The 23,882-nt window shown below is 46.3% G+C and overlaps 1 protein-coding gene across 19 annotated transcripts in view; it reads left to right on the top strand.

Annotated features, from left to right (window-relative positions):
• The window catches only part of RBFOX1 (RNA binding fox-1 homolog 1), a 1,671,014-nt gene that overhangs the window by 1,455,005 nt on the left and 192,127 nt on the right, over positions 1-23,882 (top strand). For 18 of the 19 annotated variants that reach the window (XM_043914258.1, XM_043914265.1, XM_043914257.1 and 15 more), the window contains one exon: positions 10,222-10,464. In XM_043914258.1, the coding sequence (XP_043770193.1) occupies positions 10,222-10,464 (243 nt within the window). Of the gene's footprint in view, positions 1-1,971; positions 2,177-10,221; positions 10,465-23,882 lie in introns of those variants that run through there. The other variant, XM_043914260.1, reaches the window with a different exon arrangement.

Below are 23,882 nucleotides of genomic sequence, written 5' to 3' on the forward strand. Positions count from 1 at the left end.
TGAGTCCACCTATTGAGTGAGTCCTGTGAGAAGGGGCTCTGGTTCTCTGGTGATGCGGTTTTGAGAGGGGAGCTGACTCATCCCTTTAAGGAACCTGAGTGAAAGTGAAAGTCGCTCAGTTGTGTCTGACTCTTTGCGACCACACGGACTGTATAGTACATGGGATTCTCCAGGCCAGAATACTGGAGTGGGTAGCCTTTCCCTTCTCCAGGGGATCTTTCCGACCCAGGGATCGAACCCAGGTCTCCTGCATTGCAGATGGATTCTTTACCAGCTGGGCCACCAGGAAAGCCCAAGAATACCAGAGTGTGGGTAGTTTATCCCTTCTCCAGCAGATCTTCCTGACCAGGAATTGAACCCAGGTCTCCTACAGTATAGACAGATTCTTTACCAACTGAGCTACCAGTGAATCCCAAGGAACCTGAGAGGGCTGCTTAATTTCATCCTGCATTAATTAATTAATTGATTAATAATCACATCCCCAGACTGTGATTGGAAATAGGAATGTAAGAATGGTACAAATACTGTTTATCCAGATTTTCTTTCCAACCCTGGGAAGCTGGGAATTGGAAAAAAAAAAATCACCCAGGGGTTCCCTGAGCTCACACCACCAACAGATCAGCAGGAAAGTGGAATTCTTCCGGGCAGCCTTCTCCGCCCTCACCTCCTCCTCTGTTATACAATTTAATTACAAGTTTAATCACTTCAGAAACCTCATCCATTCCCTCCAGTGTAGCGAGATCTCTCCTTTCCAAGCAGGCGTCTCAGTGATAAGCGGCTGTCCATGCAAAGAGTGGATGGGTCTCTTGAAACCTCTCCTTGGGCAAGCCAGAAAGACATGACTAAATAAAAACTGAGATTGTGTTGACATTTCACTGCGGTGGTTGTAGTTTTAATAATAAAGGAAGAACAAAGTATTTGCAGCTTTAAATAAAGAGGCAGCATTTGGCATTGAAATCACAGGGGATTTTGTACGAGGTTTTATTTTTGCTCATTGGGAAAACAAGAAAAAAAAAATGAACTTAGAAGAGACAGAAGTTCAAGACAAGAGAAAAACAAGAGGCTGATTTCCCTTCGTGCCCTTGATCATCACTGGGGTACTGGGGTCAAGGGTGGGTTCCTTTTCTTCAGAGTCTACTGTAGGTCCTTCCTGTTGGGTCCTCAGGGACAAAGATGGTTTTGGATTTTGCTCACCACGTTATTGAATGTGATGAATGAAGCTGTTTATCTAGCGCATCCTCTGAGACAGGGCGCCGTGTGTGTTTGTTTTCCCGTGATTTGATTTTTATCATGATCTTCTCACAATTACCCTGTGAAGTCACTCATCATGTTCCCCATTAAACAGAAGCAAAAAAAAACAAAAAAAAACCCAAAAACTGGAGCCCAGGGCATTGCAACAACTTGCCTGAGATCACGCAGAGAGTCTGCCAAGGAGCCAGGCCTGAGCATCTTCCACACACTCGCCCCTGACAGTATTTTAAGATCAGTTTACAATTAACCACTCAGCTTTGTTATACATTTATCTGCAGTGTTCTCAGGGTGTGTTTTTTAAAAACATATCCATCACCATCTCTCTTATCTCTTCGAGCTCTGTCTTCATCCCTCTTCTGTCTCCTCCCCTGCTCCTTTTGGCGTTCCCCCCACCCCCGCCCATCCCAATATAAAACAAAAATAGGAGAGTCGCGCGAGCTTCCCAGTGGAATTCCTAAGTTTGCTTGCATACCATATATTTAGTTTAGTAATGAAAAATTCCAGCTCCGGGCGGTGCAGAGGATAGCATTTCTAATGTTTTTTAAACAGCTATTAATGTAGTCGAGCGCTGTGTGGGTTTTCTTTCTTTCTTTTTTTTTCCCCCTTCCTCGTCTATATAATCATCTGCTCAGCGTACACTCGGAAGCGGAGAGCAGGGGCCAGAGGAGGGGCGGGCTGTGATTGATGGATCAGCTCCAGGAAGGAGTCCCCTCTGGGGCTGGTTTGGGGAGCAGTCAGATGTTGAGGAGGAGGTCAGCCGGGCGGCCCCGGCCCCCCCGCCTCCCGCACCCCCGCCGTCCCCACGTTGCACAGCGCACACACCCTCACTCCTCATCGAGGCTCTCTCCTGCCAGATGCTCTGTGGTGTGGCACGAGGACAGCTGCTAAGTTTATGGAGGAGAAAGGAAGCAGGATGGTACCGCAGGTATATTTCCCCCATGTTTCTGTTTCACTCGAAACTGCTTTGAATGGAGCGGAAGCCTTTCTTGGTATGAAGTCTGTGTTGCTCTGTGTGTGATGTGGATTTTGCTCCTTGAATCATGCCGGGAGGGAAAGGAGAGGAATTCAGCCAAGTGTGTGTGTGTGTGTGTGTGTGTGTGTGTGTGTGTGTGTGTGTGTGTGTGTGTGTGTGTGTGTGTGTGTGCAGGAGCTTTTCTGCTTGATGTGTAAGAACTGAGCTGGTCTTCGAACCCGCAGGTTAATGATGTAATTTTGCATTTCCCTTCTTTGGTTTCAGTGCCCCCAGGGGTATGATGCAGTTTTAGTTCTTTTCGGTCCAGCACTGGAGGCTTTTCTCTGAATATGCGCAATTTCTTGCCAGAGAAGTAGAACAGACCAGGCTGAGAAACTCAAGTCGACCAAACTGTCAGCAAGACGGAGAACTGCAGGCAGCCAGGAATGGACAATCTCCTTTCTCGAGTCGGAGTTGGTGGGAGGGGTGGGTCCCAGGGCGGGAGACACCGCTGTTCTAGATGGTGTGGAGAGGTGTAACCAGTTGGTTTAAGAGGACTGAACCATTCCCGTGCATTTCTTTACTAGAGGGGCTGTGTTTAGGCCAGAAGAGATTTGAGGGAATGAGAAATGGACTGGGAACGATAAATTTCAGACGCAAAAGGAGAAAGGATGCTCTAGAAGTTTGATGATTAGAGCTGGGAAAACACACACACACACAGACGGGAAAGAAAAATACTTAAAGTCCACCTTGGCAGGCACTTTTCCCCCTTAGTAAAAGTCAGACAGTTCACGGTGAAAAGAATAAATCCGTTCCATGCTCTGCCACGTAAGGACTCTTTTCTGCAGTTGAAATGTGCTTTGCATTAGATGGTGAGCCAAAATATTTTGCCAAGTCCGATGGGCTGCCAGTCTTGGTTCATTTATTAGTTTCCCAAAACTACTTTATTAAGGCACTCAGGGCTGTGCCTGGGAGAAGGGGATGTCTAACAACAACAACAACAAAAAAACTGACCAAAATACAAAAGAAAACACCTCCCATTTTCTCTCTGGCTCTGCCTCCTGAGAAAATTAAGGGTGTGGGATGTTTCAGCGACCAAGGAAATTCTCCTTGTATTTGTGGGGCGTCTCACTGAATGCCTGCAAGCAGCAAAGTCCACACACTATGCTAATGGTCAGATTACGGTATTTGTCTTAAAATAGCAATAATATCCTGGCTATTTCATGCTTCAGTAAAATATTTAAATTGAAATGGCACTTTTTTTTCCTTTGGTGAATCAGACTTGGTTGCATTTTAATAACCCGCTTTCCTCTCTGTAGCTGGAGTGCAAACTACCCACCGGGGTGTTTCGGGAAATTGGGGGGGGGGTTCCCACGTCATCTGGCTGCTGTTGAGTTGCTGTTCTAATTGATGTTTGGCCCATGAGGACGAAGAAGTTTCTTTTCCATTTATCCTAATAGATGCTCTTGATTTCAAATTTCTACCCAGTTCTGCAACAGCCAAGGGTGGGTTTGAAAACACGAGGTCTTGGCTTCTTTTTTCTTCCCTTTTGTGTATTCGGCAGTAACCCAGGGAAGTCCAGGCATTGAACATCAGATGCTAGGGTTGCAAAATCACTTGAAGCACCCCCCTGATGATGTGGTTGTTCAGTTGCTAAGTTGCGACCCCAGGGACTGCAGCACACCGGGCTTCCCTGTCCTTCACTATCTCCCAGAGTTTGCTCAAACTCATGTCCATTGAGTCGGTGATGCCATCCAACCATCTCATCTTCTGTCGTCCCCTTCTTCTCTTGCCCTCAATCTTTCCCAGCCTCAGGGATAATGTGGAGGTACATGCAAGGCAGAATCACCCTCCGCTGTCAACTCAGTACCCCCACAAGCACCCTGACTCAGGAAATATCAGCATCTCCCTGATCATGCCACTTATTTGGGAAAAGCAGGCATTTGGCATTAAGGTAGGGGGATGATCCTCAGTCAGGAAAGAATCTGCCTGCAATGCGGGAGACCCGGGTTCGATCCCTAGATTGGGAAGATCCCCTGGAGGAGGGCATGGCAACCCACTCCAGTATTCTTGCCTGGAGAATCCCATGGACAGAGGAGCCTGGTGGGCTGCAGTCCATGGGGTCTCAAAGAATCAGACACAACTGAGCAACTAAGAACAGCACAGAGGGATGAAGGGAGCGTCTGCAAATCAGGGAATGTCTAGTCAGCATGCTCTGGAAAATGGCTGCCTATCCCCACCACTGACATGAAATTGGCTTCAGCTTCTCCTCATTTCCCCCCATTCCCTGCCCTGGAGCATGTTCACGTGACTTAAGACTTGTCTTGACCTGGAGTGGAAAAGATGCCCTTAATGTGAATATGGACTTCCCAAGTGGCGCTAGTGGTAAAGAACCTACCTGCCAATGCCAGAGATACAAGAGACACAGGTTCGATCCCTGCGTCAGGAAGATCCCCTGGAGGAGGGCACGGCAACCCACTCCAGTACTCTTGCCTGGAAAATCTCATGGACAGAGGAGCCTGGTGGGCTATAGTCCATAGGGTCCCAAAGAATTGGACATGACCGAAGCAACTTAGCACACAAGCACAAGGTGAATATTTTTTTTTCCAGAAAATTCATTTCAACCATGCTAAGAATCCAGGAGCATCACTAGGGAGGAAAGAAAGACATCTCCGAAGCCCTTTGAAGGTGAAAAATAATTCCATAGGAAGAACGATGATCTTAATTAAATATTAGATGTAATTAGCCCAAAGTGCAAATGTTGGGAATATTAATTAGGGTCTCTTTGGAATGGTTGTCAGTGTTAATAAGTAACCGCAGGGGGTCCACCCGACATCTGTCTGAGAACTCCAGGAATGGGCGTGCATCTCAGGCTCCAAGGACTTGAGTGCTACCTGTAGGCTCCTTGGCTACCTTGGACACTGTCTCTTAGAGCTGAGCACCCTGGTTTTGCCAGATTGGTGCATGTTTGGGTGGAGGTTGGGGGTTTGTCCTGGCTCCAGTGCTGCCCCTAATTGGTCCTTGCCCTTGGCCCTGGGAACCTCAGAGCCTTCAGAAGCCAGGCTTCAGGCTTGAGGTGGTGGAAATTTCCCAAGCTGCTATTCTAACACTCGCCAAAGGATCCCCCTTGCCCCTCCCCAGCCTGGCAATCGGAAGCCTGGCCTCTTTGAATCAAATACCCTAGCACCTGGGGGCTCCCCATGGGCGCTAGTGGTAGAGAATCTGCCTTCCAGTGCAAGAGATGAAAGAGACAAGGGTTCCATCCCTTGGTCGGGAAGATGCCCTGGAGAACGAAATGGCAACCCACTCCCATTCTCTTGCCTGGAAAATACCATGGACAGAGGAGCCTGGAGGGCTACAGTCCATGGGGTCACAAAGAGTTGGACACGACTGAGCAACTGATTGACCCTAGCACCTGCCATGCCACCTGATGGAAAACGGGTCTCAGGGTCACTGTATATGTGACAGAGAGTGGCTTATTTATTTAAAATCAGAAACGTATCTCCCCACCAGGGGATCTTCTTGCCAGATGAGAGATACCTTGGCATGGGATAAACATGAGCTCTGGTTCAACTCCTGGCTTTCCTCAGAGATACCTGTGGCTGTGGCCTCACAATATTATTTACCGGCTCTGGGCCATGGTATCCTTTACAATGAAATAAAGTGGGATTCCAGATGCAAAGCATGCAAAGCAGAGTCTAGACCTTGGCACTATTAACCTTCAGAGCTGGATAATCCTTGGTGGTGGGGTGGGGTGATCCTGTGCATCTTAGGGTGTTCAGCAGCATCTCTGGCTTCCTAGATGCTGTAGATGCTGGTGGTTCCCCTTAATCCCCAGTTGTGACAAACAAAAGTGTCTGTAGTCATTGCTTCATGTCTCCTGGGAAGAGATCATCCTTGCTTGAGGACTCTTGCTGTAAAACGCTCAGCACCATGCCTGGTGCCCACTAGGCGTGAGTGTCACTTGCTTTGTCTTCTGGGCTCTGGTTTGAAGAGGGTGTCTTTCAGATGGAGCAGAGACGTGTGATGCCATCATTAGTCTTCTCATAAGCCCACTTTTGCTGGGTTTGATGCACTTGTGTGTACAATGTAGATGTCTGGTGATTCAGAGAAGATTCTGGAAAAGATTCTATGGCATCCTTCTTCCACCATGCTTAACACTGGGCCACCCCTTCCTTGGTTTAGGGAGAAGGCATCCCCTTTTCTCTCCCTGCTTCACCACTGACTGTATTTCCTGCCCAAACTCTTTGTGCAACCACAGCTTCTGAAGTGATGGCCCCATGATTCATGATAAGTCTGTCACAACGATGAGAAAACCTTTTCTGTAAAGGGCCTGATAGTTCAATAGTTTAGGCTCTGTGGGCTGTATGGTCTCTTGTCATAGTGACTCAACTCTGCCATTGGGGCACAGTGAGCATGGTTGTGTCCCAATAAAACTTTATTTACAAAAACAAGTCATGGGCCAGATTTCTTCCAGAGTTCATTTGCCCATCCCTCTCCTATCCCCACCCCTTCCATCCTGTTGCCCAGTGAAGCCACACAGAGCCCAGAGTTCACTGGCCAGGCATGCACTCACTTAGCAAGCACTGGGGTCTGCTGACTTTGCAGCCAGTGTGCTTCGGAAGCCTGGAGATAGAGCAGAGAATGCGACACAGTCTCCCACCCTCCGGATGTTCACAGGCAAGTCAGCAGGCAATGGCGGTACCTCCAGTTACGTGGGAAGTGAGCAAAGCTGCGGTAGAGCTTAGAGGACAGGCAACTGATGTGGTTTAAGTGTCAAAAAGACTGACTGGGGGAACCTCAAAGAGAAGCCGAGGGCTCCCCTGGTAGCTCAGTGGTAAAGAATCTGCCTGCCAATGCAGGAGACACGGGTTCAATCCCTAGTCCGGGAAGATCCCACGTGCCAGGGCACAACAAAGCCCATTTGCCGTGACTACTGAGCCCATGCTCTCGAGCCCAGGAGCCACAACTACTGAAGCCCATGTGCCTAGAGCCTGAACTGCCGAAGAGAAGCCAGCACAGTGAGATACCCACACACCGCATGTTGAGAGTAGCCCCCACTCGTTGCAACTAGAGAAAAGCCCGTGCAGCAATGAAGACCCAGCAGAGTCAAAAGTAAATAAATAAATATTTTAAAAAAGAGAGAGAGAAGCTGAGACTAGCCAGGCAAGGGAGTAGGGGAGAACTTCCCAAGCACAGGAGGCAGCGAGCAGAAAGACATGGTGTTGTTGAGAAAATAAAAGAGACCATACACTTCTTGAGGTCAGGCCCTTCCCTGGGCAATGCAGAGAGGGGTCAGATCCTAGCACGGAGCGGCTACTGTTTTGCAGAAGCACATGGGACTGGTTCTCTCTTCCTGAGATGGCTCTGCCATGCGGAAAGGCTAGGTGGGCGTATACGTTCCCGTGAAAGCATTTCTACTGAAGGCGGAGCAAGGAAAGCTGTGTCTATTTTGACCATCTCTCTCTACCCCTAATCCTGTGAGCATTTCAGGCTCCCTTGGTGTTTTTTACAAGACTGTCTTTCAGAGACAAGCGAGGGGAGGGGCAGGAGAGTCTGAAATAGATCTTTGGGCAGAAGTGAAATCTGTCCCAGTGTATTTCCCTTTGGAGGATTCTCAAGGTCCCAAAGCTTCTAGGGCTTCTCATGAGCCAGAAAGAAGTTGCATCATATGGAATTTCTGTGCACAAGTCTATGTTCCTTGAGCAGCCCTCTAGAAGAAAAGAATGCTAGTCGGCTAAGACACAGTAGAGGATTTTTTTTTTGGTATCAGTCAAGACCTTTTAGCTTGCATGTAATAGAAAAGTGGGCTTACACAGACATTTACTGAGTTATGGAATTTAAACAGCAGCATTACTGACTGCAGGAAGAGCTGGATCCATGACTTCAGATGATGTCAGGGGGACTCAGTGGGTCTGCGTCTCCATTTCTGGGCTCCGTTTTCCTCCGGGTCAGCTTCTGCTTTAGGGAGACCCCCTTTCAAGAGGCATTTTCTGGTAGCCCCAAGCTGGTATTATGTTTTTCAGCTGCCAGTCATCGTAGTGAAGGAACTTCCTCCCCGAATACCAGTCAGGTCCCAGGATTACGCCTCACTGGAGTGGCAAGGGGTCAACTCGCTAACCAGCTTAGAGAGACGGGCATGAGCCCCCATCACTGTGGCCATGAGAGGCGAGTCCTCTGGTCAGCCAGGCTGGGTCATGTGACCCCGAGGTGAGCTGGGAGTGGGAGTGTCCCCCAAGAGGAACCGGGCTTATCCTTGAAGAGGCTGAACAGTGAGCAACAGTGACGGTGAATGTGGTTTTCCAAGGACAGACAGTTAACTTTGCACCTCAAACAATCCAACCCCAGCACAGTCGGACCCTCACAGCCCCCAGGTGCCATGAAAACATGTTGCCAAGAAAGCCACAGCTGTGCATTTTTGCTTCCGATGGCACAGACATTTGGAGAAATTAGTCCAGGGGAGGAAAGGCCCTGCTGGGGGTGTTTTCACTTGTAAAATGTTTTAAACTTATCCTAAGCACTGTTCTCTTCCAAGTGTCATCTTTAACATTCTAATTAAGGTTCCTTCTAAACAAATGCACCAGCTCTTGGCACTGCTCTGAGAATTAACTTTTTTTTTTCTACCCTCTCTGTCATAATGGGTTTTGCTGCACTCAAGTTGCTTGGGCTGGAGATGCTCTCAAATGTCAGTGGCAGGGACTCTGGAGATGGGAGAGATTCTGACATTGTTGCCCTGGTATCATTACAGGAGGGCTGAAGTCACATCTAATTGACCACAGACAATGGGAGAGGAAACTATTTGGTGGGCTTAATTGCTAAGCTTTCCCTCTCTCTCTGTCTCTGACTGTGCAATCCCATTTCTTAAGACCATGGAAAATTTAGACCTCTGGGTTACAGACCCTGATGGGGTGTATGTGTGTGTGTGTGTGTGTGTGTGTAGGGTAGTAAAGTTGTGGGGGTGGGGGTGGAGAGAGAGGTTTCCTGAAAGGGAAGCATTTGAGTTCTTCTTTTTTTATTCTTTTGACTTGATTGTAATTATCACATTGCATGTTTTGCCTAGATCTGAAGGGCGAATTGTTATATAATGCTCTGCTTATAAAAAAAAAAATTAGTCAGGGAACAGGGGGGAGGCATTGATTAATGAGGCTAAGAGTCAAATCCATGTTTTGCAGAGACACTTAAAATGAGACTATCGTTGAGGGCCATCGTTGTCCAAATTAGGTCTTGAATTTTCATCAGCTGCTTCATGTTGGCTCTGAGACCATCATACGCACACGCACACACACAGTGACCCTTGCAAGGACCACCACCCCCATCCCATTATGTGAACCAAAGCACATAAAATGTTGATTAAATTCTAATGCTTACACGAATTGTCTCTCCTCTCAAGAACACACACGTTCAATTTAATCTCTCTTGGCATTTTAAGTATCAAATCAAGGCTCTGCTGTCACTGGCGACAACTACAGGCTCACACGTTCCAAAATGGGAATGAAATTAGAAAGACCTGCCAGAAAAATCCAGTGCAGAAGAACACAGACTCTCACGGTGTGTGGCTCTTGGGCTGGATGATATGCGGAAGGGTCTTCCACCTTTCAGAACCTCGCTTTCTGCATCTGGACAGTGGGGCTGTCTCAGTGATGACTGGCCTGTCCTTGTTTAGTTGCTAAGTCCTGTCTGACTCTTTGCGGCCTCCTGAACCTGCCAGGCTTCTCTGTCCGTGGAATTTCCCAGGCAAGAATACTGGAGTGGGTTGCCATTCCCTTCTCTAGGGGATTTTCCTGACCCAGGGATGGAACCGTGTCTCCTGCATTGGCAGGCGGGTTCTTGGAGACCCTGGTGATGGTTACTGCATCCTTATACCGTCTGATGAAGATGGCCTAGGATGTACCCATCTCAGGCTCTTGGCACCACCCTGGCACCCACGCGACATCCGGGGAGCTGTTGTTCCTGGGCCTGGGGAGAAGGTTCCGCCTGCTGCCCGCTCATGGTTTCTCTCCTTCTCTCTGATTTTCCAGGGTAATCAGGAAGCAGCAGCTGCCCCTGACACAATGGCTCAGCCTTACGCTTCGGCCCAGTTTGCCCCCCCTCAGAACGGCATCCCCGCGGAATACACGGCCCCTCACCCCCACCCCGCACCAGAGTACACGGGCCAGACCACCGTCCCGGAGCACACGTTAAACCTGTACCCTCCCGCGCAGTCACACTCGGAGCAGAGCGCAGCGGACACGAGCGCGCACACCGTCTCGGGCACGGCCACAGTAAGTCTGCGCTGGTTTCAGGGGGTGGGGTGGGACCCCAGGATCCTGGAATGACTGCGGGGCGCACCTCTATGCAGCTAGGGGGCTCCCTCCTGCAGAGCCGTCCCTAAGCTCATCCCTGGCATCCCAGCCCCGCCAGGTTCACCTCACTCACCTGCGCGCATCCTCTCGTGAGGCTGGGTTCAATCAAAACATTTTCCCATTAACTGCGTGTTTGGCTAAAGGGAAACCTTCATGTCTTTTCTGCTTCTGCAGTTTCGCTTTTTCTGAAATTATGTCGTCTGTGTGAAATCATACACTATGTAATCTTTTTTTTTTAATTGCCTTTTTGGAGATACCATTTACATACTGTAAAATCCACTTATTCCAGGTGTGCAATTCAGGGATCACTATGGTATTTACAGAATTGTACAACCATTGCCACAGTCTATCTTAGGAATGTTTCCATCACCCCCCAATCCATCTGTCCATTGCAGCCACCCCCTGCGGGGTTCCCGCCCCAGCGCTCCTTATCTTAGCCAAATTCATTGGAGTTGCACCCACATTGTGGCTTGTGTCCCTAGTGTCTTCTTTACTGCTTAGCCCCCGAGGTATGGGTGACCTGGGCTGCCAAAAGGCAGCAAGAGAATTTTGTAGAACTGTTTTGCGTTTTGATGGTGGTGGTAACACACCTCTGTGCACCCAAACGTCAACTTTCTTGCCTATGAATGGATGGAATGGATTAAAAACAAGCAAACAAACAGAAAAGAAACAGTCTATCACCATTGCCAATGGAAACCAGTATTGCTGGCTATTCATAAAAGCTAATCACTCTAAACAAAAATGATGATTAAAAGTACACCATGTTTATTTGCATACCACTGGAAGTAACCATGCCATGTGCATCTCAGGAGGGGTATATGTAAACATTTAGGAAACCTTGTTCTGTGGAATTCTTGAGAAGCCTAGACACACCCAGCTTCTGTCCAGAACAGTTTATAGGTGCAAGGCACTTAGGCCTGTTTCTCCTAACCTCTGAAAAACTAGTATTTGTGAAGAAGTGTATTGGTTTGAAACATCATCTATTTTTTTGTAACCAAGTTCAGTTCAATTCAATCCCTCACTTGTGTCCAGCTGTTTGCAACCCCATGGACTGCAGCTCCTCAGGCTTCCCTGTCCATAACCAGCTCCCAGAGCTTGCTCAAACTCATGTCCATCAAGTTGGTGATGCCATCCAACCATCTCGTCCTCTGCCATCCCTTTCTTGTAACCAAGGCAACCATCTAACTTTGCTACCTGGTACCTCATTCATTTGGAAGTTCAGTTTGGAGATTTTTCAAAATAATGTAAATTGAAAATTTTTCTATTGCTTTCCCTTTTTTATTGTGCCAAAATACATATAAAATTTTTAACCATTTTATCACATACAGTCCAGTGGCATTACGTACATTTGCAATGTAGCACATCCATCACCACTGCAGAGTCCCAGACGTTCCCATCGCCCCAACAGGAAACCCGGGATCCATCAGGCAGAGGTCTTCCATCCCTCCCTCCCCGCAGCCCCTGGGAGTCACCAGTCTGCTTTCTTTCTGTATACATTTGCCTCTTCTGACTTTTTCAAAAGACTCAGTCATACAGTATATGACCTCTTGTGTCTGTCTCCTTTCACTTAGAATGTTTTCAAGGTTCATCCACATTGTAGCATGGACCAGTGCCTCATTCTTTTTCTGTGGCTGAATCCTATTCCATTGTTTGGACAGATCACATTCTGTCTGTCCATCCACCCATCGATGGGCACTTGGGTCGTGTCTACCTCTTGGTTATTGTCAGTAGTGCCGCCGCTGCCTCGTTTGTCATTGTCTGCTGTAACTTAGGGATGGATTTATTAGATGGGTTTGCAAATGTAGTAGGTGTTTATTCTCGTTGTGTTGACTACCAGTGGTAGTGATGGGGCTGTTGTTCATTTGTGTGTTGAGTTTTTGTGTGTGTGTGTGTGATAAGCAATGGTAGGGCTTGATAAAGTTATTTTAGGACTAAAAATGTTCCCATCAGGCATGATTTATTAAGCTTCCACATGGACCAACCATACACACTGCTGTGGAAGATTCATTCCTTCACTCACAAAGATTTCTTAAACATCTACTGAGACCAGGACTCATATTTGATGATGTGAGTGAGCCAGACGGAAATGGTCTTTTCTATCTGTTTTGAAAACAATTGTTTTTTGGCTGCACTGGGTCTTCATTGCTATGTGCACTGGCTTTCTCCAGTTGCAGCGAGTGGGGCTACTTTCCAGCTGCGGTGCACAGGCTTCTCCTTGCGGTGGCTTCTCTTGTGCGGGCTCAGGAGTTGTGGCACATGGGCTTTGTTGCCCCTTGGCGTGTGGACTCTTCCCAGGCCAGGGATTGAACCCATGCCCCTTGCATTGGCAGGCGGATTCTTTTTTTTTTTTAATTTGATAGCTTACATTTATTAATTTGATATAGCATGATTAACACACAAATATTCATATATCTTTATATAATTGCCATTGACACAAAATTTCCTTTCAAGGATTCAAATAGGCAGGCGGATTCTTAACCGCAGGACCACCATGGAAGTCCAGTTCTTTCCCTCTTATAACTAAATGTGGGAGACAGAGGAAAATTGTAGCAATCAAAGAGCTCTATAAACACATATGGTGAGACATGCTCTTGAGGAAAAGACGGGTGCTATGGAGGATTAAAAAAAAGAGCAGAGGTACCACCTGCAAATGAGTAGCCTGGGGACATTTCTTCAAGGACATGATATTTAAGGGGAGAAGAGAAAGCTTCCAGGTAAAAGGAATACCAAGGTCATAGGTCCCAAGGTTGGAAAGAGCTGGGCTTATTCAAAGACTTAAAAAAGAAAAAAAATGAGACAGTATGTCTAAGGGCTGGTAAAGAGGGTGTCGGGATGCACAGTGGCAAAGGATAACGAGAAGCGGCCACAAGGATCCTACAGTGTGTTCTGTGAGAGGGTGGGATTCCCGGTTGAAAGCTATGGGAAGCCATTGAAAAGAGTTTAAGCCCCGAAAAAGTTTAAAAAATGACATTTCGAAGGAAAGAATTAATTATGCCTGTGCTGTGCTTAGTTGCTCAGTCGTGTCTGACTCTTTGTGACCCCATGGACTGTAGCCCCGCCAGGCTCCTCTGTCCTTGGAATTATCCAGGCAAGAACACTGGAGTGGGTTGCCATGCCCTCCTCCAGGGGATCTTCCCAGCCCAGGGATCGAACCCACTTCTCCCACATTGCAGGCAAATTCTTTACCATTTGAGCCACGAGGGAAGCTTACCTTAAAGGAAATATTAAGCCAGCAGGGGAGATGAGAAACTCAATATCCTTTTGTCTCATAAAGAACTCTTAAGAGATCAACCCGGCTACTTTTAAATTGCATATTGTGTGTCCACAGTGCCCCCAGTACTACAGCGAGGTGACGTGGTGAGCAAACAGACTCCCTCTATCAGAGAGCTTTTACACAGACAGCCAAACACATAGATCAAAGATGGTTCCACCAGGGTCAACGTGAACTTCTTTTTTCAATGTTTACTTTTATTTATGCATTTATTTGGTTGTGCCAGGTCTTGGCTGTGGCACATGGATCTTCAGTCCTGCTGTGACCTGCTGGATCCTTAGTTTAGGTGTGTGCATCTAGTTTAGTTTTGGCATCTAGTTCCCCAACCAGGGATGGCACCTGGGCTCCTTGCATTTCGAGCTTGGAGTCTTAGCCACTGGACTACCAGAGAAGTTCCTGAGACTTCTCATTAAAGGTGTTGAATGAACAGAAAATGGTCAGTGCTAAAGGCGGTATGGTGAGCCATTTTCATAGAGAGCTTGAATTGATACCTTTGTCAAGTGTAGGGAATGGAGAGAAAGTCAAGAGCTGATCACTAGAGAGCTCATAGGTGGTGAGGTTTGGAAGAAGAGGCGCTATTGAATGAGACCTAAAGAGGGTACCTGGATGGAGGGTTGAACCAGAGAGTGTTGTCATGGCAGCCTGGCGGGTATGAACAGAGGACATGATTGAAGCTGGCATATTGGACATCACATTACCCAGGAGAAAGTAAAGTATTGGGGAGCAGTTCCACGGGGCCAGGAGTTGAGGAGTAAATGGGAAATATCAGAGTGGGTGTGCGCAGTACCCTCATAAACGTTTGGAGTAAAGAGGAGAAATAAAAGATAGCAACGGAAGAGCACAGAGGTCTGAGGAACTGGTTTGTAGGAGAGTGGATTTTGATTCAATGTTTTACACCACAGAGAAGAGAGATGGAGGAAGGACAGGGAATCAGAGATAGGGAATGACTCGAGGGAGAAAGCAGCAGAGTATTTTAGAGGAAATAGAAGGAATCTGACTGTGAGCACACAGATTCAGTAGGTAGCCTGGGAAAGGACGAAGATGTACTTTATTTTTTATAGCTCCATTGACATATAAATGACAAACAATAAGCTGTGCATACTTAATAATTTTGTAATTATTTAGTGTCAGTAAGTACATACATATGGAACCATTTCTACTCTCATGATAATAGATATATCCATCATCTTCAAAGTTTTCTTTTTCTTTTCCAACAGGTAATCACTTTATTTTTGTTTATTTATTTATTCATTTATTTATATTGATGTGTAGTTGATTTACAATGTTGTGTTAGTTTCAGAAGTACATATATACAGTTGTACATATATTCAGTTATATATACATATATATGTACATACATTGTGTGTATATATATATTCTTTTTCATTTTATATATAGTAATTTATATCTCTTAATCCTAGATTCCAAATTTATCCCTCCCCTGCCTTTTCCCTTGTTTTGTATATCTGTGAATCTATTTCTACTCTGTAAATAAGTTCATTTGCTCCGTATTTTAAATTCCATATATAAGTCAGATCATATAATATTTGTCTTTCTTTTTGTGACTTACTTCACTTTGTATGATCATCTCTGGGTCCATCCATGTTACTGCAAATGGCATTGTTTCATTCTTTTTATGGTTGAGTAATATTCCACTGTATGTTTATATGTCACAGTAAAGAAGTTCCTGAAAAAACTAAAAATAGCATTGTCATATGATCCAGGATCCCATTCCTGGGTATTTATCTAGAAAAAGAAAACTATAGCTTGAAAGGATACATGCACCCCAGAGTTTACTCGTAACCCCTCTGTAATCCTCCCTCTCCATTCTCTCCCCCACTCCCAGGAATCAGCTGATCTGTTCCTGTAGTTTAGTTTTCAGTTTCTAGAATGTTCGATAAGTGACAGCAAGCATTGCATGTTTTTCCCCTCTTCCTCTGGCTGCACTTTCACTCAGCGTCATTGTTCACAGATTTGTCCACGTTGTTGCATGCATCAGTCCGTTCAGTCAATTTGGTCACTCAGTTGTGTCCAATTCTTGGTGACTCCATGGACTGCAGCCACACCAGGCTTCACTCTCCATCACCAACTCCTGGACTTGGTCAAGCTCATGTCCATCGAGTCAGTGATGCCATCCAGTCATCTCATCCTCTGTTTTCCCCTTCTCCTGCCCTCAATGTTTCCCAGCATCAGGGTCTTTTCCAATGAGTCGCCTCTTCACATCAGGTGGCCAAGGTGTTGGAGTTTCAGCTTCAGCATCAATCCTTCCAATGAATATTCAGGACTGATTTCCTTTAGCATTGACTGGTTTGATCTTCTTGCAGTCCAAGGGATTCTCAGGAGTCTTCTCCAGCACCACAGTTCAGAAGCATCAAATCTTCGGCACTCTGCTTTTTTTTATAGTCCAGCCTCACATCCATACATGACCACTGGAAAAACCATAGCCTTGACTAGACAGACCTTTGTTGACAAAGTAATGTCTCCGCTTTTTAATATGCTGTCTAGGTTGGTCATAACTTTCCTTCCAAGGAGCAGGCGTCTTTTAATTTCATGGCTGCAATCACCATCTGCAGTGATTTTGGAGCAAAAATAAATAAATAAATAAAGTCTGTCACTGTTTCCATTGTTTCCCCATCTATTTGCCATAAAGTGATGGGACTGGATGCCATGATCTTAGTTTTTTGAAAGCTGAGTTTTAAGCCAAGTTTTTCACTCTCCTCTTTCACTTTCATCAAGAGGTTCTTTAGTTCTTCTTCACTTTCTGCCATAAGTGTGGTATCATCTGCATATCTGAGGTTATTGATATTTCTCCCGGCAATCTTGATTCCAGCTTGTACTTCATCCAGCCCAGTGTTTCCCATAATGTACTCTGCATATAAGTTAAATAAGCAGAGTGACAGTAGACAGCCTTGACGTACTCCTTTCCCAATTTGGAACCAGTCTGTTGTTCCATATCTAGTTCTAACTGTTGTTTCTTGACCTGCATACAGATTTCACAGGCGCAAGGTAAGGTAATCTGGTATTCCCTTCTCTTTAAGAATTTTCCACATTTTGTTGTGCTCTACACAGTCAAAAGCTTTGGCATAGTCAGTAAAGCAGAAGTAGATGTTTTTCTGGAACTCTCTTGCTTTTTTGTTGATCCAACGGATATTGGCAATTTGATCTCTGGTTGTTGGCATGCATCAGGAGCCTACTCCTTATACACTGCTATGTACAATGTGTCACAATTTGTTGACTCATTTACCTGTGGATGGGCATCTGGTTGTTTTCCATCTTTGGCCACAAAGAAATGACCAGCTTACAAATAAGGACTGCCATGGGTGCCTGAAAACATTTCAGTTTTGAAGCAAAAGAGAACTGTCACTATCCATTCTGGCTGCTGTAACAAGAACAGACAGCAGAAATTTATTGCTCACAGTTCAGGAGGCTGAAAGTCATCAGAGTGCCAGATGGTCAGGGAAGAGTCCGATTCCTGGGTCAGAGCCTCTCTGCCTTTTCACATGATGAGAGAGGTGAGGGGCTCTATGAGGTCTACTTTATGAGGGCGCTAATCCTGTTTGTGAGAGCTGCACCCTCACGACCTAATCACGTTGCCAAAGCCCCATCCTCTAACACTATCACGTGAGACTTTAGGATTCTAACATGTGAATCTGGGGCAGTGAGTGGGGGACACAAACATTCATACCCGAGCAAGATGGAAGAGTGAGTTAAGAGGAAACAGATGGGTCCTGAGGTCAAGAGACAACCTGAGAAGGTCCTTGTATACGACCTTCAAGCTCATCATCAACTGACAGAGTGAGAAAGGGAAAAATTTAGAAGCAACAGAATGAGTCCTAAAATTGGGCAAACCTGCCAGGAATCTGGCTCAGACAATCCCTAGAGTTTTTGAAGGGCATGGACAGCCTCTCTGACTTTGGAGACTGTGAAGTTGTGGTGGGACTTGGTTATTTCATGACTGTGTCTACTCTAGTGATGTTTGGATGGTACGCACTGCTTTCAGGAAGTCTTCCAGGAAAGGACCATGATGAGGTGAAGCAGGAGGGATTTGTGTCTAACCCTGAAGGAAGTCTTAGAACGTATCCTCTTAGCTGGTTTTGAGGAAGGAGCAGTCATCCTAACAGGTGCCATCTTATTTTCTGCTGCAATTACATACTTGTGCTCTTCTCCCTTCTGCCAAAAGGGAAGATGCTTCTGTTTGTCCATGACCTACTTTTGAGTTGTAGTAACCTGGCCTGACGGAGCAGAACATAGTCTATGACAAGTTTCCTCAAACTGTCTCTGCATCCTTGTGCATTTACCAAGTGTACCTTCTCTTCACTTAACCTCAAAGTGGGTCAGAGCCATGCTTCCCAACCCTGGAATACACGGCCCTGTATTAGACACCTCATTTATTCCCCGCAGGGTAGAGTTGTACCCAGAATAACTCCAACTGTCCTTTGACAGGTATGCACAGTGCTTATTGCCAGTCTGAGGTCACTCGAGGGGCCGTCATTTCTTTGAAAAAACAGTAGTGTAGGGTAAGAGAAAAGATCGATCCATCTGGTAGGCTCCGAGAACATCTAATATATGCACATGATTTAACACAAAGTGCAGAATCTGTAAAAGTGAAGCAGGCTGCACCCAGAGTTCCCAGCCAGAGTCGAGGAAAGTACAGACAGAAAAGAACTACCAGGTCATCCTTTCAGCTCCCCAAGGGCTGAGATGAGTCCCCGCAGGACATTTTTCTGCTGAATGTCTATTTAATGCGGGCCTCCAAACACATCATGGATCACTGTGCTGACAGAGCCAATGCTGTATTATATTAGAGACTGCTCCTGACAAGGTATTTTACTCTTGACATATTATAATTAGAGATTTGCAAGTGGTGAATTTCTCCATGTATCTCCAATAGCAACTTAACTTCTATTTTTAACACCTCTGCAGTCTGTCTAACAGTTTCCCACCAGCTCCAGGAACTAATGGGAAAAAGAATGTGGGACTTAGCGCTTGGTCTCCGAGCTCTGGGCTCTGTCAACAGAGAGAGGAGCTGTTTAAGAAGCCAACTTCCACTTGATCTTCAGCTCCTTCTAACTGGAGTGCTAACTGTGTCCCCAGTTTTCATGAATACCTTTGAGAAGATAAGACTTGGATTGGTGATCACTTCCTGTCCTTAACCCTTTACATGCTGGCTCTTCTTTGGAAGCCGATTATATAAGTAATGTTTGGAAAAAACTGTTCAATGCACTCCTTTTTGTTAACTGGCAATTCTTATTATTACTATTAATTATTCTGGAAATTAATATTTGTGGTTAAAAAAAGTCACACACTAGAAAAGTGTATAAAATGAAAACTAAAATTTTCTTAGAAACAAGAGTCACCAATTCTTTTTATTTCCGTCCAGAAATGCTTTATGCAAACACAAGCATATGCCTGTGTCTTAGTCTGTTCAGGCTGCTATAACAAAAATATTATAAATTGGCTGACTCCTAAACAACAAGTATTTAGTTCTCACAGTTTGGAGGGTGGGAAGTCCAAGACAGTGGCATCAGGAGATTTGGTGTCTGGTGAGAATTCACCTCCTGGATCATGAAGAGCCATCTTGTCACTGAGTCCTCACCTAGCAGAAAGAGCGAGGGAGCTCTCGGGAGTCGCCCTTATTTTATTTTTATTGGAATGTAATTGCTTTACAATGCTGTGTTAGTTTGTACGACGCAGTGAGTCAACCACATGCAAACATATATTCCCTCCCTCTTTGGTCTCTCTCCCACCCCACCCCCAGCCCAGCCGTCTAGGTCATCACGGAGCACTGAGCTGAGCTCCCAATGCTTCATGTCAGCTTCTCACTAGCTATCCACTTTACACATGCAGTGTATATATGTCAGTCTGAATCTCCCACTTTGTCCCACCCTCCCCTTTCCTTCGGGAGTCTCCTTTACAAACCGCTGATCTCATTCATGGCGGCACTAGTGGTGAAGAACCCGCCTGCCGATGCAGGAGACATAAAAAACATGCGTTCGATCCTGGGTTGGGAAGATTCCCCTGGAGCAGGGAATGGCTACCCACTCCAGTATTCTTGCCTGGAGAATTCCATGGACAGAGAAGCCTGATGGGCTACAGTCCATGGAGTTGCAAAGAATTGGACATGACTGAAGTGACTCCACCCTCATGACCTGATCACCCTTCAAAGGCCCCACCTCCTAATACCATTACCTTGGGATCTAGGATTTCAACATACGAATTTCGAGGAGATACAAACACTTGGTGTATAGAAGTCTGCTTGTCTGTTTCTCTATCTCTAGTTTTTCTCTCTCTGTCTCTAATTCAATCCTCACATCTTCTAACTTCTCACTAGTTCCATTCCCAAAAGGACAGAATTAAAGTGTACTAATCACCAGCTGAAACACCTTTTATATCTTAGAGATTGTTCTGTGTAAATCTTCGCATTCTTTTTTTTTTTTTTTTAATTTTGTGTGCTGTCTGACATAGAGAGATCTCCCAGTGATTGAATTGGGTTGTTTCTGGGGTTCATCATGCAGGGTCCATATTCTAAATAGGCTGTAGTGAGCAGCTGAGAACAAATAGCACTGCCCACTTCTGGTGTCTCTATGAATGGTTAAAGGTGCCTGGGTTTAAATGTAGACCCTCCAGGGAGCCACGTGCAGCCCGCAGACAGTCCCGAGAAGGCCTGCCGCCCACACTCTTGCCCAGGACATTGTCCCATCCAATTCAGTTCATGGCCATTCCCCCATTCCACCTCTCTTTAACAAAAGAAAGTGACTTGAGAGCCGCCTGGTGTCAGGGAGAAGAAGAGGAAAGACGGGCTACCGGGACCGAGACCTGTTATGGTCACAGACCCCACTGGGCACACGTTCGTCCTTCGTCTCCTTCTGTCCTCACCAAGCCTTTTATGGGCTCTCCCGGTGGCTCAACAGTAAAGAGGCCACCTGCAATGCAAGAGATGTGTCTTTGATCCCTGGGTCAGGAAGATCCCCTGGAGAAGGCAATGGCAACCCGCTCCAGTATTCTTGCCTGGGAAATCCCATGGACAGAGGAGCCTGGTGGGCTGCAGCCCAAGGGGTCACAAAAGAGCCAGACATGACTTGGCGACTAAACAACAACAAAAGCAAAGCTTTTAGATGCTGTTAGTTCTCCCCACGTTGTATTGAGAGACCAAGGTTCAAGATGCCATGAGTATGGAGGATTTGTGAGGGCAGAGTAGAGACCCTCACCAGCTAGGTCTGGTGTCAGAGTTCAGACTTGCCTCAATCTCCAGGCTCTTCCCTATGAGGTCTCCTGGCCAGCAGCTAAGATGACTAGTGCCTGGGACCAGGGTGAACAATCTACAATTCCACCCAAGGCTGGTTTCTTCAGCCTGCTCTCCAGTTTAGAAAAGCAGGTCAGCTAAGAATCTGATATCAGGATTTGCCAGGGTTAACCCCTCGGCTTCACCATTTCCAAGTTGAAGGCTATTGGACTGGTTGTTTGACCTCTCTGCTCTTAGAGTCCTACTGTCCCCTTCCTGCATGGTGGTTCTCCAAACACCCTCCCTCTTCCCTTGTAAACATCACCAGAGAAAAATTGTAAAAAGTATACTAGAGAGCCCCTCTTCCTGTCGGAAGACTTTGGCATCCCTGCTTCCATTTAAAGTTTGGCAAAATCGCTAAAGGATGCCAGTCTAAAAATAGGGTAAGTAGTGCCATCAAAACAGAAGGCAGGGACTTCCCTGGTGGTCCAGTGGTTAACAATCTGCCTGGCAGTACAGGGGACATGAGTTCGATCCCTGGTTGGGGAACTAAGATCCCACATGCCATGGGGCAACTAAGCCAGCACAGCCTAACAGAAGATCCTGCATGCCACAGCTAAGACCTGACGCAGCCAAATAAATAAATAAAACTCAATATTTTTAAGAAACAGGAGGCAGAGCATCCAGTCTCAAAAGTAACAGTGTTTGCTCGTCGAGTCTCAGGCCATGTTGTAATCACTGTACGTGTATAATCTTGACCCTCCATCATCAAAAAAAGAGAAAAGAATAAAAGTGTGTAGGAGGCATTGTCATCCTCCAGTCGAAAAACCTGAGGCAACTAACTTTCTGAAGGTCATTGTAGCTAACAGACAGGAGCCAGGGCTCCAAACCAAGTGTGTCAGACCAAAACTCTGTAGGGCTTGGAGCCCAGAAGGCACCCCCAGGCAGGTCGGGGCACACACCCAGGGCTCATCTCTCCATCCATAGCCGAGGCAAAGAAGAATGCTTTGCCCAGGAATTCCTCCGTCCACCCTGGGGAGGGCCCTGGCAGATCTAGGCATGTGCAATATCACAGGCTTAGTGCTGGCTCTTATTTGAGACCAGTGCCTTGAGCAAACTCCAATAATATGTTTCAGTGGCTTCAAAATTGTCTTTTTAGATGACAGTGTAGCTGAGCTGTTTTGTCAATACCAGTTCCGCTTTCCTATGGTTCACATTTGCTTTAAGGACACAGGTACTGCCTCTAGTTCCCGCATGAGGCCGAGTATTACGTGTTTGCTTGCTGTCTGTGCTTTAGAATAAATGGTCTGTGGCTTTCAGGATGAATTAAAAGCCTGTGTTACCCAATTCCAGGCCCATTTTACCATTCCAAAGCACCAGTTGACCAAAGATCACTCAGTCCTGGGGGTCCAGTGTATATCATTGAGTACAAGTTCAGTTCAGTTCAGTCGCTCAGTCATGTCCGACTCTTTCTTCGACCCCATGGACTGCAGCATGCCAGGCTTCCCTGTCCATCACCAACTCCTGGAACTTGCTCAAACTATGCCCATCGAGTTGGTGATGCCATACAGCCATCTCATCCTCTGCCGTCCCCTTCTCCTTCCGCCTTCAATCTTTCCTAGCATCAGGATTTTTTCTGATGAGTCAGTTCTTCACATCAGGTGGCCAAAGTATTGGAGTTTCAGCTTCAGCATCAGGAATGAATATTCCAATGAATATTCAGGACTGATTTCCTTTAGGATGGCTGGTTGGATCTCCTTGCTGTCCAAGGGACTCTCTCAAGAGGGAGGTGGGAGGGGGAATCGGGATGGGGAATACATGTAAATCCATGGCTGATTCATGTCAATGTTTAACAAAAACCACTACAATATTATAAAGTAATTAGCCTCCAACTAATAAAAATAAATGAAAAAAAAAGAGTCTTCTCTAACACCACAGTTCGAAAGCATCAACTCTTTGGCACTCAGTTTTGGAGCCCAACTTAGGATAATTCTAAAGCCATGAGCATCAGAGACCCAAGTCCAATGTCTAGGAAGGACAGGCTTCCAGGGCTGCTGCCTAGAAGTTTGGAAGAATTGAAGGTTCTCATGACAAGTCAGGAAAAATGGTTCGGGATAAATAAATACCCTTAGGTATTTTCATGAGAAGGGGCTTCCCAGGTGGCACAGTGGTAAAGAATCCACCTCCCAGTGAAGGAGACGTAAAAGATGTGGGTTCCATCCCTGGGTCTGGAAGATACCCTGGGGTAGGAAATGACAACCAGCTCCAGTATTCTTACCTGGAGAATCCCATGGACAGAGAAGCCTGGTGGGCTACAGTCCACAGTGTTGCAAAGAGCTGGACACAACAGTTGCTCAGTCATGTCCAACTCTTTGCGATCCCATGGACTGTAGTCCACGAGTCTCCTCTGTCCATGGAATTCTCCAGGCAAGAAGATTGGAGTGGGTTGCCATTCCCTTCTCCAGGGGATCTTCCTGACCCAGGGATGGAACTTGAGTCTCCTGCATTGCAGGCAGATTCTTTATCATCTAAGCCACCAGGGAAGCCCTCAGCCACAGACACCCGCACACACATTATCAACACATTATCAGGAGAGGTAGTGAAGCATCAAGATAAAGAGCATGGAGTTCCCATCCCAGTTCTGACCCTAGGTGGGACCACTGGCATGGGATGGAAACTCTCCGAGCCTCACTTTCTCCCTTTGAGTACATGAGGCTGTGACATCCTGATGAGATAATGCTGATGAAGGGCTTAGCGCAGAGATGGGCACATCGTAAATGTTCTACCAGATGAACCATTGTAATCAGGAAATAATTACGTCATTCTCCATGGGAAATCTGAGTG

Source organism: Cervus elaphus, chromosome 10 (assembly GCF_910594005.1).
Source record: "Cervus elaphus chromosome 10, mCerEla1.1, whole genome shotgun sequence".
Classification (NCBI taxonomy): Eukaryota; Metazoa; Chordata; class Mammalia; order Artiodactyla; family Cervidae; genus Cervus; species Cervus elaphus.